At 44.5% G+C, this 17660-nt stretch overlaps 1 protein-coding gene across 1 annotated transcript in view; it reads right to left on the bottom strand.

Annotated features, from left to right (window-relative positions):
• Positions 1-17660, bottom strand: part of BMP7 (bone morphogenetic protein 7) — a 48341-nt gene that overhangs the window by 17382 nt on the left and 13299 nt on the right. Inside the window, exon 2 of the mRNA XM_069804583.1 lies at positions 5523-5715. Coding sequence (XP_069660684.1) covers positions 5523-5715 — 193 coding nt within the window. The remainder of the gene's footprint in view (positions 1-5522; positions 5716-17660) is intronic.

Here is a 17660-nt window from a genome sequence, read left to right as displayed (position 1 = left end):
CTCCCACACCTTCCCTTCCCTGCGTGCCTGGGATCCCCTGGTTATCCTTCCCTTTCCCTCCCCGTGCCCCTGGGGAGCAGCCGCCAGCCAAACAAGGTTGGGGGTCTCCTCCAGGTGAAGGGATGGCCACAGCAGGAATACAGTTTGCTGGAGGTGGTTTCCAAGGACTGGTCTGAAAACTGGCTGTACTGGTAGTGAAACGGATCGGTGTAAATTTTTGTTGAATCTTGGGAGAAATTAAATTCACTTTAAAATTTCAGCAGATTCTTGATTCTGGTTTGTGTGTTTCTAGTAGTCGTGCTCCCTTTCCTATGTAGTGTTTGAGAAGGGTAAGAGCTGGGTTTCAAACACTGATTAAAAGTGGCAATGGGAGTCTGTTACAGAGAGATGCAACGTTTCCCAAATATGAAGCCTCTTGTAAAAGCAGTGCTGAGAGAAATGAGGTTATATACATATCTCTGACACTTTATATACAGCTGTTTCTATTCAGCATTGAATCGCTGTTTATTAGTGCATCACTTAGCTGAGCAAGAGCCCACTGGGGTATGCAAAATGCCTCCTGCGGCTACTCAAGTGCCTGTGAAGAGTTGTGCCTTGCTAAGTGAGTTCAAGATTTTTCAGAGGTTTTGCAGGCTGCAGTGGCTTTTAGGAATGGTCTGAAAAAGATAACTAGATACAGCTCTGTTCTTGGAGAGCTACAGGGTTTCCATGCTGAAGTTCCCTTGCTACTTGCTAAGAGATGAGTACAGTTATCAACTGACTTGCAGATAAGTCACCAAAAAAAAAAATCAAAGCTATTGTCAGTATCTTTCTAGATGCTGTTAGTACTTGCAGATACCTGGGGCACAATGTTAAAACAAACTATGCCCTTTGCTGCACCATCTCTAGAACGATCACACTGGTACTTAAAAAAGCTCCAAAAAGAAGGCACATCTGCTTCATGGGTTGGGTGGGCCTAAGCCTTTCTTAGTTACTAGAATTACATGTTTCAACCCACAACATGGAAACAGACTCCAATGAATGGGAGAAAGGGGTCTGGAGAGGGGCTCAGGTTTGATCTGGGTGCAGAAGTGGTGTAGTTTGAAGCACAAACTAAAGCGTTCCAGCTGCAAGTCAAACCCAGGAATGCATCGTGCGAGATCTTATTTTTCTGTAGGGCTAGTAACATGAGCATTCAAATCATTCACTGCCTTTGAAGCCTGTGAAATCCATAATGGCCACAAAGTGAACATGTAGCAACTACATTTCAATTACCAAAGGCTGGTCAAGTACCTGGCTTTATTCTTTCCAGTAACAAAACTCCCATCGACTTCAAAGGGGTTGGGATTTACTCCACAGTGCAAGCGCTGGGTTCAATGAAATTGGAGATGTAACTCTGGGACAAGGTATTTTAGCTTCTGAAGGTGCAGACAGATGGGCAGGATTGAGCTCTGATGTTGACGGGAGCTATACAGTCTGCGTTTTTTCTGCAGCTTCAGGTTAATAAGCTGAGGATGATGCCCCGACTGATAATCTGCCCCAGAACTGCATGGGCACTTTTTGAAAATACACAAGTTGCTATCAATTGCAATAGGAGTTAGGTATCCAACCTGCTTGGCCGTTGTTAGAAATCCCACTACATACCTGTGTGTCTCTTCAGCACTTAAGTCCCTTTGACATTCTTGCTTTGGCCATTGCTTACAACAATAGTGGAGAGTCTAAGGGTAATGGATATTTCTTTTGCAAAGTAATTCACAAACTATTTCATGACTCCACTGTAAAAGTATCGAAGTTCATTTTTCTCAGGCTCATGTCCATAAGCTTTATTTTGACATGTTCCCTGTGTAGATGCCCCAGATAAACGACCTTCAACACCTTGTAGCAAGCCTTGTGCCCTGTGATGTGTGCTCCCTAGCACTGGAATCTGCTTCGCTTTTCCGCAGCACCCAGGAGAGGGGAGACAGAGGCTTGAGCAGCACCCGGCTCCCTGATGGCAACCTTTAGTTCCCACTAGCAGGGTTTGTGACCACAAACAGGGACTTGATGTCCTGCTGCTCGGCACCCTTCTCAAGCCAGTCACTGGCTTTATAAAACTCTTTCCCAGGCTTTTGGGTGAGTGAACCATGAAGACCAAACAGAAGTTGGACATGAGTCACTGGACTTAAAGTTATGTATGCCAAAGCTTTGAGACACGTTATATTAGTCAAAACATCAACTGTTTTTGCAGTGTTTATGATACTAGGAACATTTTTTTTCATGAATGTACTTGTTTGCTTAAAGTGAATAACTGATGCTTTGTGCCTAAAGAATGCTGTACGTGCCTTTTTATAAAGGAGATGTTGCCAGTTTGAAAAGCTTGCCTTGCAATTAATTCATAGATTTGGAAAGGCCAGAAAGAATATTTGATCATTCAGTCTGGTTTCTTATAAACACCTGTAATAATATCTTCAGTCTGACAGAGATATAATTTCTATAAGTCAAAGGCCAGAGTGGCACCCCGTCTGCTACAAAGGTCAGGGCTGGGCTCTCATCTTTACTGCCAGGGTTGTTAGGTGTCTATCTGTCCATGACTGAGCAGGTAGATGGCAGAGAGCTTCCACCCTGTGTTCAAATGTTGGTACTATTCAGGGGCAGGATTTCAGAAATAGCCTGCTGTGGGTGCTGCTGTTTGTCTGGAAAGACCTATGCCTGTATTTTTCACCGACAATAAATTGCAGACAAGAGATGTTGCTGGTTAGATACCTGCCAGCCTGTCTGAACTCGTAAAGCAAGTCATTAATTGTTGAACTGCTCATACTTATGGTTTATTTGAACTGAGGGCACACCATCACACCCTCCAAACTGGAGGCTCATCTGAGGTTTAACTGAAACCCAAGCCTTCAGCGTATCTGACGATCTCTTCACCCTCAAAGGAAAAAAATCTCCAGTCAGCCTCAGCTTGGGCTTTCCAGCTGCATCCCGTGCTGGTTTTGCGGCCCTAGAAGCTGTCCTGATCTCTGCTGCGTGTAGCCGTGTTACAAAGGAGAGACGATGCTGCAGCTGCCTCTGGGGAGCCTGGCGCTGAGCTTCTGCGCATTGGCGCGCTTAAACGGCGCGCACGTAGCGGGGGGGGCACGGACCTGGAGAATACCTGCTCTTTCAGAACCTGAAAGGCAATTCCAGCGATCTCCTGGGAGATCCCGCTGCTCTTGTATTGTCATCGCAAGAGCGCAGGGAGCAGGAAAACCATTTGGGTTTTTGTTGGCCATTGTACCTGCCGGGCTCTAGGGAGAGGAATCTACAAAGTCAAACGCGAGCAAAGGTTTTCTTGCCTGCGTGGGGGGGAGGGTTTGGCTTTGTTTTGCTCTTGTTGCTAACAACGTCAGATGGGTCTGACTTTCCAGCCTGCTCAGGGTGAGACAAACAGCCAAGGAAGCATCAAAGTGAATGGGTGTTTTTTGATCAACATTGGAGAGAGTTTGTTTTCTTTCTCCACTTGCCCAATGACACACCGACTTGGATGACTGGTCTGTGACAGAGCCGGTTGGAAAATGTCAGTGGAAAAATGCAGAAAAAGAGCAAATATTTTTACAAATGTTAGTGACAATATTTTTACCTTTGGTCAATCCAAACCAACAGGAATATTTTTTTCAGGACAAACTGTTCATAATTCACCATTGCCTGTGCCAAAATGTATGCAAAGGGTGAATATGCAGGAACACTCGTTAAAAATAGTGTTCCTGTGGTGACTGTGATGCAGTAAAACTGCATCTAATCTTGTAGCTGGAACATCTGTATAATTAGCAAGATTCCTCACCTCTTCCAGCCAGTGGTTCATGTATATGCCTGCCCTTTGCGTACATTTTTTCCTTTAGGAATAAGACTTTGTGAAGGAGACGCTTTGCAGAAACACTTGCTGCTCCACACATAACTATTCTCAGTAGGTACCTTACAGCCCTCTCTCAACATAGTTTTAACAAACCTGTGGATGTATCATCATAAAATTAAGGTAATAAATGTCATCCTAACTTTGTCAGTAAGATTCCTAGTGGGCACCTACCTCACTCATCAGGATCTGAAGAAGAACTTCCCTGGCATCAGGTGAGGAAGGACATTTACTTCAAGAACAGGTTTCTGGCAATTCCCTAATGCCCTGGCACACGGGTTAGGGGCCCTTCATCTGCCAACACGTCTTGTTTCTGCTCTTCCCAAGAATGAAAAGTCATCCCTGCAGGCTTGTACCTAAATAACCTACTCAAGAAATACAGCAAAGGGAGGCTTCTATCTGTGGAAGGGCCTAAGATCTAATAAATGCTTATGGCAACCAGGACATCTAATGGGTCCTGTGCACATTTGTGGTTTGTTGCCTTCTCCTTTAAGAAAGCCTGGTTAAAATGTATAGTTTGACTTATCACTCTTTGAAAATAGATTAATATTAGCATAGTCCCCAAATTCTGCAAATTATTCTGTCATTAGAAATGCCAAGAGAACCATGAGTTTTAAGCCATAAACTCAGAATTTCAGATGTGAAAGAAAACACACCAGTGGTTAAATACTTTCACCATACAGCAAAGCCGGTAGAAATTGTCACCATTTAAAAATGTTGATAAGGTTTCCTGTCATATTTCAATTTTTTTTTCTGCATTTTTATTAGCTCTTATAAAAATATAAAGCCAGAGTCCTGATTACACTATTTTTTTTTTCTTACCTTTTTGGACTTTCCCCTTTTTAAATCCCTAGCATTTCTCTTTTCATAAACCTAAATTAGGGCTGTAGTATTATTACCCCACATTTAGTAGTCTGACTTGCATATGACTGTAAATATTTTTCATATAAATAAATGCAATCTCACTTTTGGTAGGATTTGTATGTAAAAGAAATATGCGCAAATGAAACTAAGTGCCTTTGATAAATGGTTTGGGATTGCTGATTAATTGGAACTAAAAACAGATGAGAAAATTGAACATATGTTCTTATTCAAGTTCCCTGGAGGATTTGTCAGGGAGCTTTGCATACATTAATAATTGCTTGGAATGGATTTAATAGCTCATCTTGTAGTTTTGCACATGCAAAACAATCAGTCAATATAAAAAGCATGGTGTCATCTGTCTCTGTTAATTAGGGATCTCGAATGCCTTTGGTAATAAAGGCTAGTAATTAAGCTACAATTAGGAAGGAAGCATTCGGATGTGGTTTTGCCACCTCAGGATCCATAAGCGGCAGGAGGAAGAGAGTAGGTCTCCCAGAAACCTGGAAATACTCTCAGTTTATGATCTTTCCCCGCACTAGCACATGGCTAGGCTTGTTGGCTCCTCAGCTACTGAGTGTGCGGAGGCTCACAGGGCACCTTCTCCCCATGCCCTCGGTGGCTGACCACACGTGGCAGCTACGTGCCCACTGCATTGGCGTCGACTGAGATTTCAGTGTACAACCCTGATGCCCAAAGCCACCTCTTCAGACACTTTTGCTGACGGCACCAATATTCCTAAAAGTATTAGACATAGTTCTCTGAAGGAACGTACTCTGCTTGTGCTTTCATTGGGATTTCCCTGTGGGTCACTCACCTTCCCGGGTGCTCCTGGAGTACCTGGTAGACACTAATCTGGAACGTTTCATTATCGAAGCGTTCGCGGATGTAATCCTTATATATCCTGAACTCGGCAGCCGTCACCGCTTCCCCCTCTGGGATTCTGGAGAGATCAAACCTGAACTCTCGGTAGTGGCAGCGCTGATGGTGAAACTCTCTGTCATGCTCCACTGAAACAGAAAAACAGCCCATTAGCCACCTGCTTTGTTCCCTTTCGCCTCACCGTCAAACAAGCTTTTGAGTTGCCACAACAGAAAAGGGCAAGAATATCTGATTGCAGCATCTCATGCTGTTGTTCGGTTCATTAAAGCACGTAGGAAATACATGACTCTATCTGGGCTATTATAAGCATATACGTGTTTATCAGACTCTCTTTGAAACAGTTTTACAGCTGGCTGGTACAGGGTGTGGGTGACCGTTGTGTTTTAATGATTTTTGGCAGCTTCATGCTTGACAAGCGACTCTGGACATTTGCCACTGATAACGACCGAGCTGCTGTGGGAAGGAGCTGAAAGAAACAGATGGGGCTTTTCAGGAGTGCTGGTTCTTGGCCTGACTCTGCTTCTGAAAATTATGCACGCACACGCATACCCGCACACATATATACACAAATTCCAGTCCTTGAGGCTTTTCATGCCAGTGACCCACATTTGGTGCCAGCTGAATACATCACAAGCTCACAGACCCACTCCGAAGGGTCAAAGCTTTCATTTTAAAGCATCTTTAGTGATCAGGGCTGTGAAGCAAATGCTCAAAGCAATGACCTTCTTCCACCTCCCAACCCTGACTGTGAAATAACAAGTGCCAGAGTCCTCCCAAGACAGTGTTAGGACAACACGTTATCCCACCAAGTGACAGGTCTGCCTGTCTTCTGATGGACAACTGATGGTCTCGCGTGACACTGCTTGTGGATATTGAAGCTGAGGGTCAGTGTTGTGGGGAAACAAAGACTTCGAGACTGTCCTCCAGCAAGGGGAAGGCGAGGTGTCCGTGCTCCATCCCAACACATGAAGTGAAGCACCCTTCTTGGAACAAATTCCAAATTAAATAGACAAGTTAGACAAAGGAAAATGGGGAAACAGAGGTATAAGGGGATGAACTGACTCGACAGAGGTCACACCGCGTGACATTTTAAGAGCTGAGGTTTGAACCAGGGACTTCCCGTATGTCCCAGTCCCGTCATCTGTCCACTTGACCTCCCTGCAGCTCAACTGCACAATTCAAGTAGTTAGCTCTGAGATTTTCTTGGCAAAGAATGTGTGTCTTTCTACAGGCCTGATTCTCTTCTGGCAGCGGTAAATCCATTGTGTAAATCCATTGACTTAAATGGAATTACTCCTGAAAAAGAGGAGTTTCAAGCCCGAGTTTGGAAAGTGCTATTTAAATTTATAGTACTGCACTGTACAAATGTATATCAGCACTCACAAGGGCCTCCCCTGTGGCAGGGACGGAGCGTGGGGAGCCTCCGGCAACCGGGCTGTGTCCAAGCGCTTACACAGAGCAGGTTCAGCGCTGCTTTGCTGGCCGAGATTCAGCAGCTGGCCACGGGCTCTTCCTCCTCTCGCACATTACTTCTGCAAGGAGTCCAGGGCTCGCAGTTTGCCACTGTGTGATTGCTGTTCAGGGAAATACTTCAGAGCTCCTCCGAATAGCTGGGATTCATCTTAGAGGAGTTGTTGAGGTATGAAACCCCTAAACTTTCCAAGACAAAGGCGATTAAGTTCAGCAAATGGTTTTGCACGTTGAGCGGTCTTAGCGTGCACTGAATGAACAAAGTTATTTTTGCACCTCTAGCTATAACATTTCATACGGCCGCAGGAAGATCACTCAATCTCTCGTACCCTGAAGTGGGGGAATATTGCGAATATTCACCAGTGTTTGCAAAACAATTGGCAGGCTAAAACTGCCCTATAAATGCTAGCAACTCTATTAAATGTGCCTCAATCCCCTTCCGCCAAAGTATTCTCAGCAGGATAAGATATAAAGAGTATGATTTCAGTCTCAAAGGAATTTGTCTGCACCTAAATTATAGAGGGAAGGAAAAAATATTTTAATATGGAATAGCTCCTTTAACCACAACTATAGAAGAATGAACATAATGTTGTGTGGTTTTAGTTATATTATGGATAACATCACCAGCAGGGTGTATTATAGAGAGGTCTAGCAGTTGGGTGTCCCAGTATGATTTGCTCCCAAAGACACGGGAAGGCTGAGTTTTCAAAGGAAGGTGGGTGCACCTTTTCAGTGTACACATGTGATGACAACTACACCGGCCAACACCGGTCTTTAGCTGCACTTTATACACAAAGTCTGACAACAAACACATGAAGATGAAACTTTTTCAGGTGCTGCTAGAGTTCACAGTGATTCCCACTGCAGAGCCCTAGAAAAAATGTGTCATATTAGTATGAAAAATTAACGGCCAGGGTCATAAAATAAAGAGCCCCAAAGTTTGAACTTTCCCATACTTTGCAGATGTTTGGATATAGGGTTTTGGGCTGAGCCATCTTTAGTGTTAAAGCAAACATTCCTGTGGCTATAGTCATTAAGATCATGAAAATATGTGGATATGTAACTCAAGAAAGAATCCCAAGAAACCCTTCAACTCTGTGTTTATTGTTTTTCCCCTTTTTCTTTGCACTCTGGACCTATCTGCTGACCCAGAAGTAACAAATCCTTTCAGAACTAATTTATGAGAAACACTGACCCTGAATCAACATCTGTTAGATGACTGCAGTAAATCTTATTACATAATTAAACACCAAAATCTATGTTAAAATAACGTTAAGGGTCTGACTTGAACTCATAAAAGCAAGACTCTTCATTATGAAGGCTGAAATCCTATCCTTAATTCATGCTGCTGTGTGTTGGTATTTGTGAACATATGGTACAGTATATATGACCGTGCACTTTTTGTAGACCCCAGTAATACCTTAAGCACAACAGCACGAGGTAAGCAGGGGAGTGCTCAAGAAGTCCCAGTTTCCTGGGTTTGATGGGTGTTAGTCAGACCTTTGACAATACTGCAACTGGGTTGTTTCCAATTAATCACCTGAGGAGTTTGAACGGGGCGGGGGGGGTGGAGGAGTGGGTGGTATTTTAAGTGTTCGCTGAAACAGTCAAGCGAATTGCTACAGCTCTTTGAATGTGACTGTAGTTACTCCGTTAGATCTATAAAATCCATGATCCCTGTTGACACAACATACAGCAGTGAGAATCTTTTGGTCATTCTTGAAGGACTTGATCTCAGCTATTTGTCAGCCATTATGTGTTAAATGCTCCCTTAAAAATCATCAAGCAATATGAATATTTGTTGGGTATACTGAATAGCCCTTCTGCCCCCAGAACTTGAACTCATGTTTGTCCCACGTTCGTGGTTCTTACAAATCACGACTACACAAAGGCTTTTGGTGAATGGTTGTAGCCCAGTTCCTTATTTCAAACATTGGAAATTCCAGCTCAGAAACTGTCACAATTCAAATGCCTTGGCAAGGCAGCTGCTTGGAGAGGAAGCCAAAGCTCTGGATGTGCAATCAAAGGTTGTAAAATATGAGAAGGAAGAACACCCTTGAAAAATAATTCTGCTATGAAACAGACTGTGTGCCTTAGCTGTGTGAAAACAGTGGATTTCCTCTCCTAAAGAAACAAAGTCACTTACAGGTGATGCATGTGTAAATGCACCTCTCTTCTCATTTCTAGAAGCGGTCTCCCATTTTGGAGGCATGACCACTGTAGAGAAATTATGACCTAGTTTAACACATGGCTCAAAATCTGCTGGTGCAAAATAACTCTTGGGCATGGTGAGTGTGGCAGTAAATCATAGCTACAGTAGGTGGGGATCACCAGGCACTCCCTTTGCAGAGTCCTTTGGGAAAGGAAAGGTCAAGACGATGGGACTTGAGAGCTGTAGGGTGGAGGCAGACAACAGATTCATGAGAAAATAAGCAAGACACCAAAAAGTGTGCAGGACTATTAAGGTGATCCAAACAAAACAAGTACTTAGGTTAGTGGTTATCAGTAAATTTGCCACACCTCTGTTGCAAATATGCAAGTAAACTCAGCATCTTTGAAAGCCTGGCCTTGACTATCTGTCTGCAATCTGAATGCTGCACAGACTGCGCTCATCTATCTGATACAGATAGGGCTTTGATCTCTCTGAAGTCTTTTGTCTCTCAAAACCGACTCTGTTGTGGCATTATGGTGATGCAAGAGGAGGCAGGACAGCATAGTTGTGCAACAGCAGGGATGGTTAAAAGAAAACATGATAGATACATGTGCTCAGGTGTGAAGTAGCCAGGTATCAGATGCAAAAATATGGGAAAGTTGGAGATAAAATGTCAACAAATCCCTGGTACTTGTGACATGTCCTAAAGTGTACTCTTTTCAGCTACAAAACTTGAAAACATTAAGATGCAGGGATGAAAAAGTGTAGTTACAGCTAGAACTCGTAGCAATAACAGTTGAAACCAGTACCAAAAAAGTAACGTTGGACAGAAAGTCTTGTGATCCTGGTTTAACACCCCAGGGTACCCAAACTTCTAAAGCAAATGACACATCAGCATAAAGCTGGGAAACTTGAACTGATCCCACATTTGGTTGTTTTCACAACAAAATACATTGAGACTAGAAATAAGAGTCCCAACTATTTTCAGCTACTTTGTAAATTCCTACGGGTAAGTGAAAAGCTGGCCTGAGCTAATTCTGTAAACATTGGTTGGACCACTGGTTTTGTAAATATGGACTGATGGTGGGCAAGGCATGTCACATGACAGCAAAGATTATGTTGAGGCATAGCTTGCAGTAGTTATTATTTCTCTCTACACATACCAAAGAAACCATACTGTTTTAACCTTAGTACCAAGTGCAGTAGCACAATGTCAATCAGTAACTCCATGTGCCAAGCAAAGAACCAGTGAATCACAGCAATAACTTTCCAAGAATGACTGTGTTAAAAAATAATTAATACTGGAGCATTAAAGAGCTAATCCAAACCCCAGGGAAGTCAATAGAAATATTTCCACTAATTTCAATGGATTTCATGGGAAGCCTTACTCTTGCTAATCTACCTACCTAAGTATTCTTATGCTCTTGTTTTCTGAAGACATAAAAAATCTCTTTTTCACAAGCAAACACTAGATGAATAGATTCTGTGCTCAGGCTGCCAAACTGGAAAAGCTTCGGTAATTCCGTACCTTGTCCTCCCTGGCACATTTGGGTGATGCACTTGGAATATATTTTGAATATTTAAACAAGTAAAAACTTAAGTTTTCCTATTAACACTTTCACCTGATAATATGTTAATTGTTTTTATAAGGCACTTTAAGAGTAGTTGTCTAATTTGTTGTAGCACTCACAACAATTAGAGTGCTACTTGTTTCTCATTTACAATGAAAAAAAGCACCAAAAGGAATGTGCAGTAGGGTGTCTGTAACTTCTTTACTCCCAAAAAAGGCCAGAAGGGATTTGTAAAGGACTTTAATCTCAAATAGATTAAAGGTCCTGAATTCCTGAGACTGAAAGATAAGTCGAAGGAAAATAGATTCCAAAAGACAACACCCCCTCACCTCAGCCTCTCAGCCATCAGCAGTTGCCTAAGAAAGCCCTCAGAGATTTGGATGCCAAAAGAAATCTGCCACACTCTGGCATCAAGGTCTAACAGGTTTTCAGAGTCTACCTGTGTCTGCCTGGCCCCAGGGACTGAAGAAGTTGTGTAGGTGAGTTTAGCGGGTAGGAAAATCTTCACCTGCTTTCCCTCTGATAGCTGCAGAGCTACAGAAAATGAGTGCTATTTCTTCAGAGATGGCTGAGGGCTGGCTGGCTTGTCCCGTGAGCCAGCGGATTGATTTTAGCCTTAGTGTTTTCATGAAAGGGCAAAAACCTATGCTTTGAGTTACACTGTTTTCATCCAGCAGTGCAAAATCTTCTTTGGATTTTCCAAGAAAATTTACCTTTAATTCCCTCTATCACAACCCCTTGAAATAGAAGCCAAAACTTCACAAACTCTCTTGGATCATTTCAGCGTAGAGCACGACATTCCTAGAAACCAGCTGCCCTGGGACCACCAGCTCTGCCTGGGGTCCACGAGCGTTTTCAGCCTACGTACGTTACCGCTTCCGAAGGGAAGGTCCGACTCCTATCTACCGCTTCACCCTGCTGCCTCCCTTGGGGAATGGATTCAACTGGAAGACAATTTTCCCTTCCCCAGATGAGTTTTCAGGTGGACCCCGTCCTCGCCCAGCTCGCCGCGGTGCCCCAAGAGCAGCGGTGGCAGGAGGAGGACCGGGGACCTCCCCGCGCGTCGGGGGGGACGGCAGGGCCACCCCTTGGACTCTGGGCTCGCAGCGGTTGTGAAACTGCGCTGTAAATCTTCGGGATGCCAAATTCGAGACCTCTTGATGGGATTCTAATTAACTGGCATTAAATGTTCCCTCTATAAATTGCACTTCTTTGTCTCTAAATTGGTGGATAAACCCATGTCACTTATGAAATATAGGCCTTTTCTCCTTATGTTAGTGAGGTTCAAGAAGGACGAAACCAATTAGGGGAAGGATCCAGTGGTCTCTGCAGCTGAAACAGCCTACTGGGCTCAGCGGGATTCCCGATTGAGCAAGAAGTGCAAGGTCAGTCCTTATGTTTTTCTGAGGAAAAGGGGGAGTATAATAAAGATTGCAATAATGTCATGCCAGGCCACAGTCTGCTAAGGCACATGTTTCCCTCCTCATTGTGCTTGACAGCAAGAGTTACAGGAGCAGTGGCAGTAAATTTATAGTGGTAAGAATCTGGGAATGCAAAGTTCTGTGATTGGTTTTCATTTGCTTCATCCTCTCGGCTACAAGATTTACATGCTGACATTAGGCAGCTAACACAGCAGTTAAAGAAATATTTGAAGAAATAGTTAAAGAATATAAATTGGGAGTCCTATAAATGGAGTAGAGCAAATATCCTGGGTTGTGTGATGGGATTTATTTTTTTTTTAAGAGTGATAAAAAGAGTATTTGGAGGTCTTTTTTACATTGGATAGTTGCAGCTCTCAAACTCATCTAAAAGCTACTGCAGGTTTTTGGAAAAGCCTAAGGAAAACAAATGCACCCTTGATTTTGGTCTATGAGATAAGCTTACTAGAAAAATAGTCGGGGGTTTTTCTATAACTCATTAATGCATCACATCACCAGGAACTGTCATCATCCTGCCACTTCTAAAAACACAGTCTGTCCTTCAGCCACAGGCCCAGGACCCCCAGGCATCTGGGGAGGGGTCTGGGCTCATCTGCCAAAGCCCTGGCCTGATGGTCTTGCCCCTGTCTGCCCTTTGCAGAAGGGGCTGCTCTGAGCCAAGGCAGCGCACAGCAGAAGGGAACCTGCACCCAGACGCTCAGTGCTCATGTACCCATTTCACAGCCCGGTAAAGGGAGGTTAAGGTGATAAGCTATTTCTTGGATGGTAAATTCAGTGTGTGGCAGGGCAAAGTCCTGCCCCGTCCACGGGTGGAAAGCAGGACTAATGCATTAATTTCAAACGAGATGAAAACCAGGCTCCATAAATCTCGATTCCCAACCCCAGAGGTTAGAAACGGAGGGGGTCGAAATTCTTTAGTGCTCACTCTGCAAAGTGATCTAGGGTAAGCATTTTTGCTTCGAAAGGGGGAGGGGGGGGGAAGCCCTCTGGAGTTAATATTCTTCCTTTAGCCATCAGTTCATTTTTTCAGCTTTCAGCATGAAGGTGGTGTTGCCAGCAAGACCACCTAGCCACAAACCCAGCAGGGAGCTTCCAAAATTCTTCTAAACACTGACTCCTTGTTATAAATTGAACAGTGGTAATAGCAACAGTGCATATCACATCTGTGCCAGGCTTCGGGCCTGGGAAGGAGCGCTCTCCCTACTGCTCAACACAACTTGGAAAGATCCTTTCAGTCCACACATGTATCAGCATTAGCCATTTCTTTGTCAACAAATCCCTTAATACGTACCCTTTCTATCATGTACAGATGTCCAAAAAATAATGGAATACTGTAGTACAAGATTAAACACTTTAATGTCAGCATATGTGTTGCATGACTCTGAACAATGGTATCATTGTGCGTGTACAAACAGCGGGTTGAAGGAAGATGGGTTTAATTATCTCCGAAGCAGCAGCAAGTTCTTCCTGACCAAGTTAAACTTCAGCTAGCAAGGACTGCTCAGGACCGAAATTGGTATTTCTCTAACAAAACGCCTGGGCCCTTTCCGATGTTCTTCCAGGGTTAGGGTTAGTGCCGTACCCGCTTCGGGCAGGGCTTCGGAGCGCGACGCGGAGCCACCTGCTTCCCTGGGAGCCACGCTGCCAAGGAACGCGGTTTGGGGATGAGAGGATGCTGCGAGTCACCACATCCTCTCACCCCATGTGTCACCCAGGCGACTTTTAAGTTAAAATTCCTTAGGACAGTAGACGGCAAAGGGAAAACATAGTAACTGGGAGGGAAAGGACAGAGAGAAGCGCACATGCTGCCTTCTGCGTTTGGAGACATTCCCCTGCTGGAATTTCTCTGCAGGCACTTTAAGGCAATGCTGGATGGTAAAACTATTTCCCCTTAAAGAACATCCATTAACTATCTGGGCAGGTTATGCACAGATAATCCATTTTCTTTTCCGCGTGTGCCCTGATTGGTACCCATTTACGCTGTGGTTTCTCTGCTGAAATCAGAGCCAGACTAGATGAAAGGTATTGTGAAAAATTTACACGTGGGACTGCTCTGTGAACGCGAAACTCTCCTAATAGTAAACAGACTGATCATGGTGCGAATCCTGATGCTGAGTTTGCAGTGTCTGTGTGTGTATCTGGGGAAAGCAAAGTTAAATAAGCAGGGAAGAGTCGTGTTTCTTCAGAATACCTTATTCACAGCCTTAGCACGTGAAACACGGCAGCACATAGCGCTGCCATCCATCTGCAGCTGCTGTAACGCACTTAGGATCGCTGCGGGATTTGGGGTGTGTGAGGGAATGGAGAAACGGGGGGATGACAGGGGAAAGAAATAAATGGGAGTTCATGAAGTTCTTTCTTTAGACAGACTCCCTCTATTTCTACCTTCATCTTCCAGGAATCCAGTATAAGGAAATCTCCTGCAGGGCCTCCCTCATCTGCCTCTCAAACCTTGTTTCTCTTCCCCGCTTCACTGGGAAGGGGGGACCCAGGACAGTGCTGACCTGGGGATTTGCCCCCGGCAGCTCTCCCTTTCCCAGCACCTCGGGGATGGCATTTTTCCGGAGAGACAGAGGCAAGCCGGGGACTGTGGTGATGCTGCAAAATGGGGCTCCTTCTATGTCCTCCCAACTGGCCAGCGTTGTGGCCATCACGAAATGTCTCCAGCTCTCATGCTGTCACCGGGAGCAGGTTAACTGAGGCTGGTATTTACCCTCGACAGAGTGCACCACCAACAGATTCGGGCTGTTGCGTCTCTGGGTATGTGAAAGATGGGGATGCACCTGGAGAGCAGCTCCGAGCCAAGGACTCCTGCAGCTCGCTGCAGGGACCGTGGGCTGCCCAGGGCAGGCTAAGGCAGCTGCAAAGCTTCCTGCCCACCAAAGGCAATCTTAGCTCTTCTCTACACCCTCGTCTAGAAATGTCCCTGTAGTCAAACTGAGCAGTGAGCAGAATGACAGGCAGAAGGTCATCATTACTCCTGCTTTCTTTTCTCTGTCTGCACCGTAATGTATAGCGTGGAATAACACAGCCTAAGAGCAGAGGCGTGCTGCTCTCTAATACATCCCCTAAAGCCTCTGCATGCAGCTGTGGGAGGTATGTGAAGATGCAGGAATACATTTTTCTTTTCCCTCTTTGAACAGAGATGACTGCTACATTACACGGCTCGCTCTCTCTTTTTGTAATTCAGGGGACAGCGAGGCTGCTTTCCTGGTGCTGTGAAATCAGTGAGTTGTATCTGGTGAGGCCAACTTGCCGGGGAAGCTGTGCCAGCGTTAGGTGTGAACTCCAAGTCACGCGTTTTGCCAGTGCATCCAAGGGTCAAGGAGATAGTGGCAGCCCGGGGAGGAGGGGGAGGAATCATGGATGAGGGTCAGGACGGTGGAGACCGAGGTGAGAGCCGCAGCACTGAAAAGGGTAATATGGGTCTAGAGGAGAAAGCAGGGTGATGGGTGTCTTAACGGGGAGGAGTTTGCAGAGCACAGAGGGAGAAAAGTTAGTTACAATATGGTTCATTGAGAAAAATAATCCCCCAGTCCAACCAGCAGACAAATGGGGCCCAAGGAGCTTCCTGCAACCTGCTCTGAGGCTGGAGGCCTCTCAAAAGATCACTGATGCAAAAACCAGCAGTCTGCCCTGTCTGCTAGTACACACGGCGCTGAGCAAATGGAAACACATCCCCAGGCCCAAGGAAGGAGAGACAAGTGGCTGAACAGATCTGGTCAGAAATAACGTGTATTCAGCCAGGGAAGGTAAGAGGCAGCGAGAGAGACTACTACAGGGAAACCTAAAATGGGCTATTTGGGATGAAATGCAAATTTTAGAATAAAAAGATCCAGGTCATTCTCGAAAGCTTCCAAGTGTGAAACAGTTCTTCTTCAGCTTGGACCAAACTTCAGATCGGGGGAAGGCAAGAAAGTTTACCCATAGTGGTTTTAGGCAGCTCTAACCTAACCTCAGGTAAAGGAAGACAGCCCACTCGTGACTGGTAGTCTGGAAGGGTGCTCATCCTCGGAGGGTGAGGGCAGCAGCACTGCAAGCTTCCCTGCTCTTCTGAGGGTGTCTGCTCACACCCCGAAGTCTGTCCAAGGGAAGGACTAAGCATCTCTGCAGGAAGCTATGAGCCTGCAGCGCAGGCACCCTAATCTGCAAGAAGGCATGTGCAGAGGACATGCAGAGAAAAAACAAATCATGTTATAGTAACTCTTTGATGCAAGGATTTCATGATGCAGAGATGCGGCAGCATCAACTTGTGCTCTTGCATTCCAGTTACTACACTGGGGCAAACTAAGGCAGCTTCAAATGTATTCAATAAATTAGATACTGTTCATAATAAAGAGCCTGAGTCAGTAATCTTGGGAAAGTCACTGCCCAAGCGTCTCTGATGTGTTTATAAAAAACAGACAGAAATGGCTAAACGTACCACTAATGCCCTGGAGAGCATGTTCATCCACAATTGCAAGGTCAGACTCCTCTGCCTTACACTGGGCCAGTGAGAGAGGATATTGCCTACCAACTTAGTTTCAATTTTTTCCAAATCTTACTTCCAGAGCATGAAGAACTTTATGAAAGTTGTGCTCATAAACTGATGCTTTTCAAGCTTATATGCTGCTAATTATCTTCCACTACATGATTTTTCAAGTTGCCTTCTGTTCCTTATTACTATTGGTATATTACTATATAGCATAAAGTCACTTAATACAGCAAAAGATTCAACAACATTTGCAAAACTGATATAGAAAGAAGGACTGGATTCTGGACTGGTACAGCTGGTTTAAGGTATTTTAGAAGTAAATGAAATCAAATGAGAATTTATAATCCTTCCTGAGGTCTGGATTCCATCAGACTAAACTCATTAGGCATTAAGGTGCAGGTGCAGCTAAATAAAGGATTGTTCTGCTTTCCTTAATACCATAGATTCACATCTTGAGTTCAAAATAAAAGTCTTTTAAAAGCACATGTATATATTGTGCATCTACTGGCAACACTTGAAAGAGAAAGTTCAGCTGATGGAATCTTCAGATGCCTCATTTTTGTCAAAGGAATGTGCCCGTTTCTGTCCTGGCCGCGCTAAGGGACATGAGTGGAGAAGTGACTGCACATTGGCCTCTTAAGACTTACTCATTTCATTTGCATTAGACTTCCTTTCATCTACTGAACAGCTGCCCAAATAAATAACATATATCTAATTAATCGTCCTTTAATATTGTATTGCCACAACAATACCAGCATTCCCCAGATATTCCAGAGTGTGGGTCTACACCTGCACAGGCTCTCTGGGAGGAACACAGCAGGAGTCACAGGCACAGGGAATCAAGCCTTTTTTGTGGTTTACTGTGATAAAAGGAAAATAATTCAAAAACCAGTTTTCCAGGTTGGAGACCATATGACTTGCTGGATTTCTCAGCTGAAATCCCAGATTCTGGTTTTGTTGAGAAAGT

The sequence above is a fragment of the Haliaeetus albicilla genome, chromosome 2 (assembly GCF_947461875.1).
Source record: "Haliaeetus albicilla chromosome 2, bHalAlb1.1, whole genome shotgun sequence".
Lineage (NCBI taxonomy): Eukaryota > Metazoa > Chordata > Aves > Accipitriformes > Accipitridae > Haliaeetus > Haliaeetus albicilla.
The sequence above is the reverse complement of the archived record's forward strand: the minus strand, read 5'-3'. Positions and strand labels throughout refer to the sequence as shown.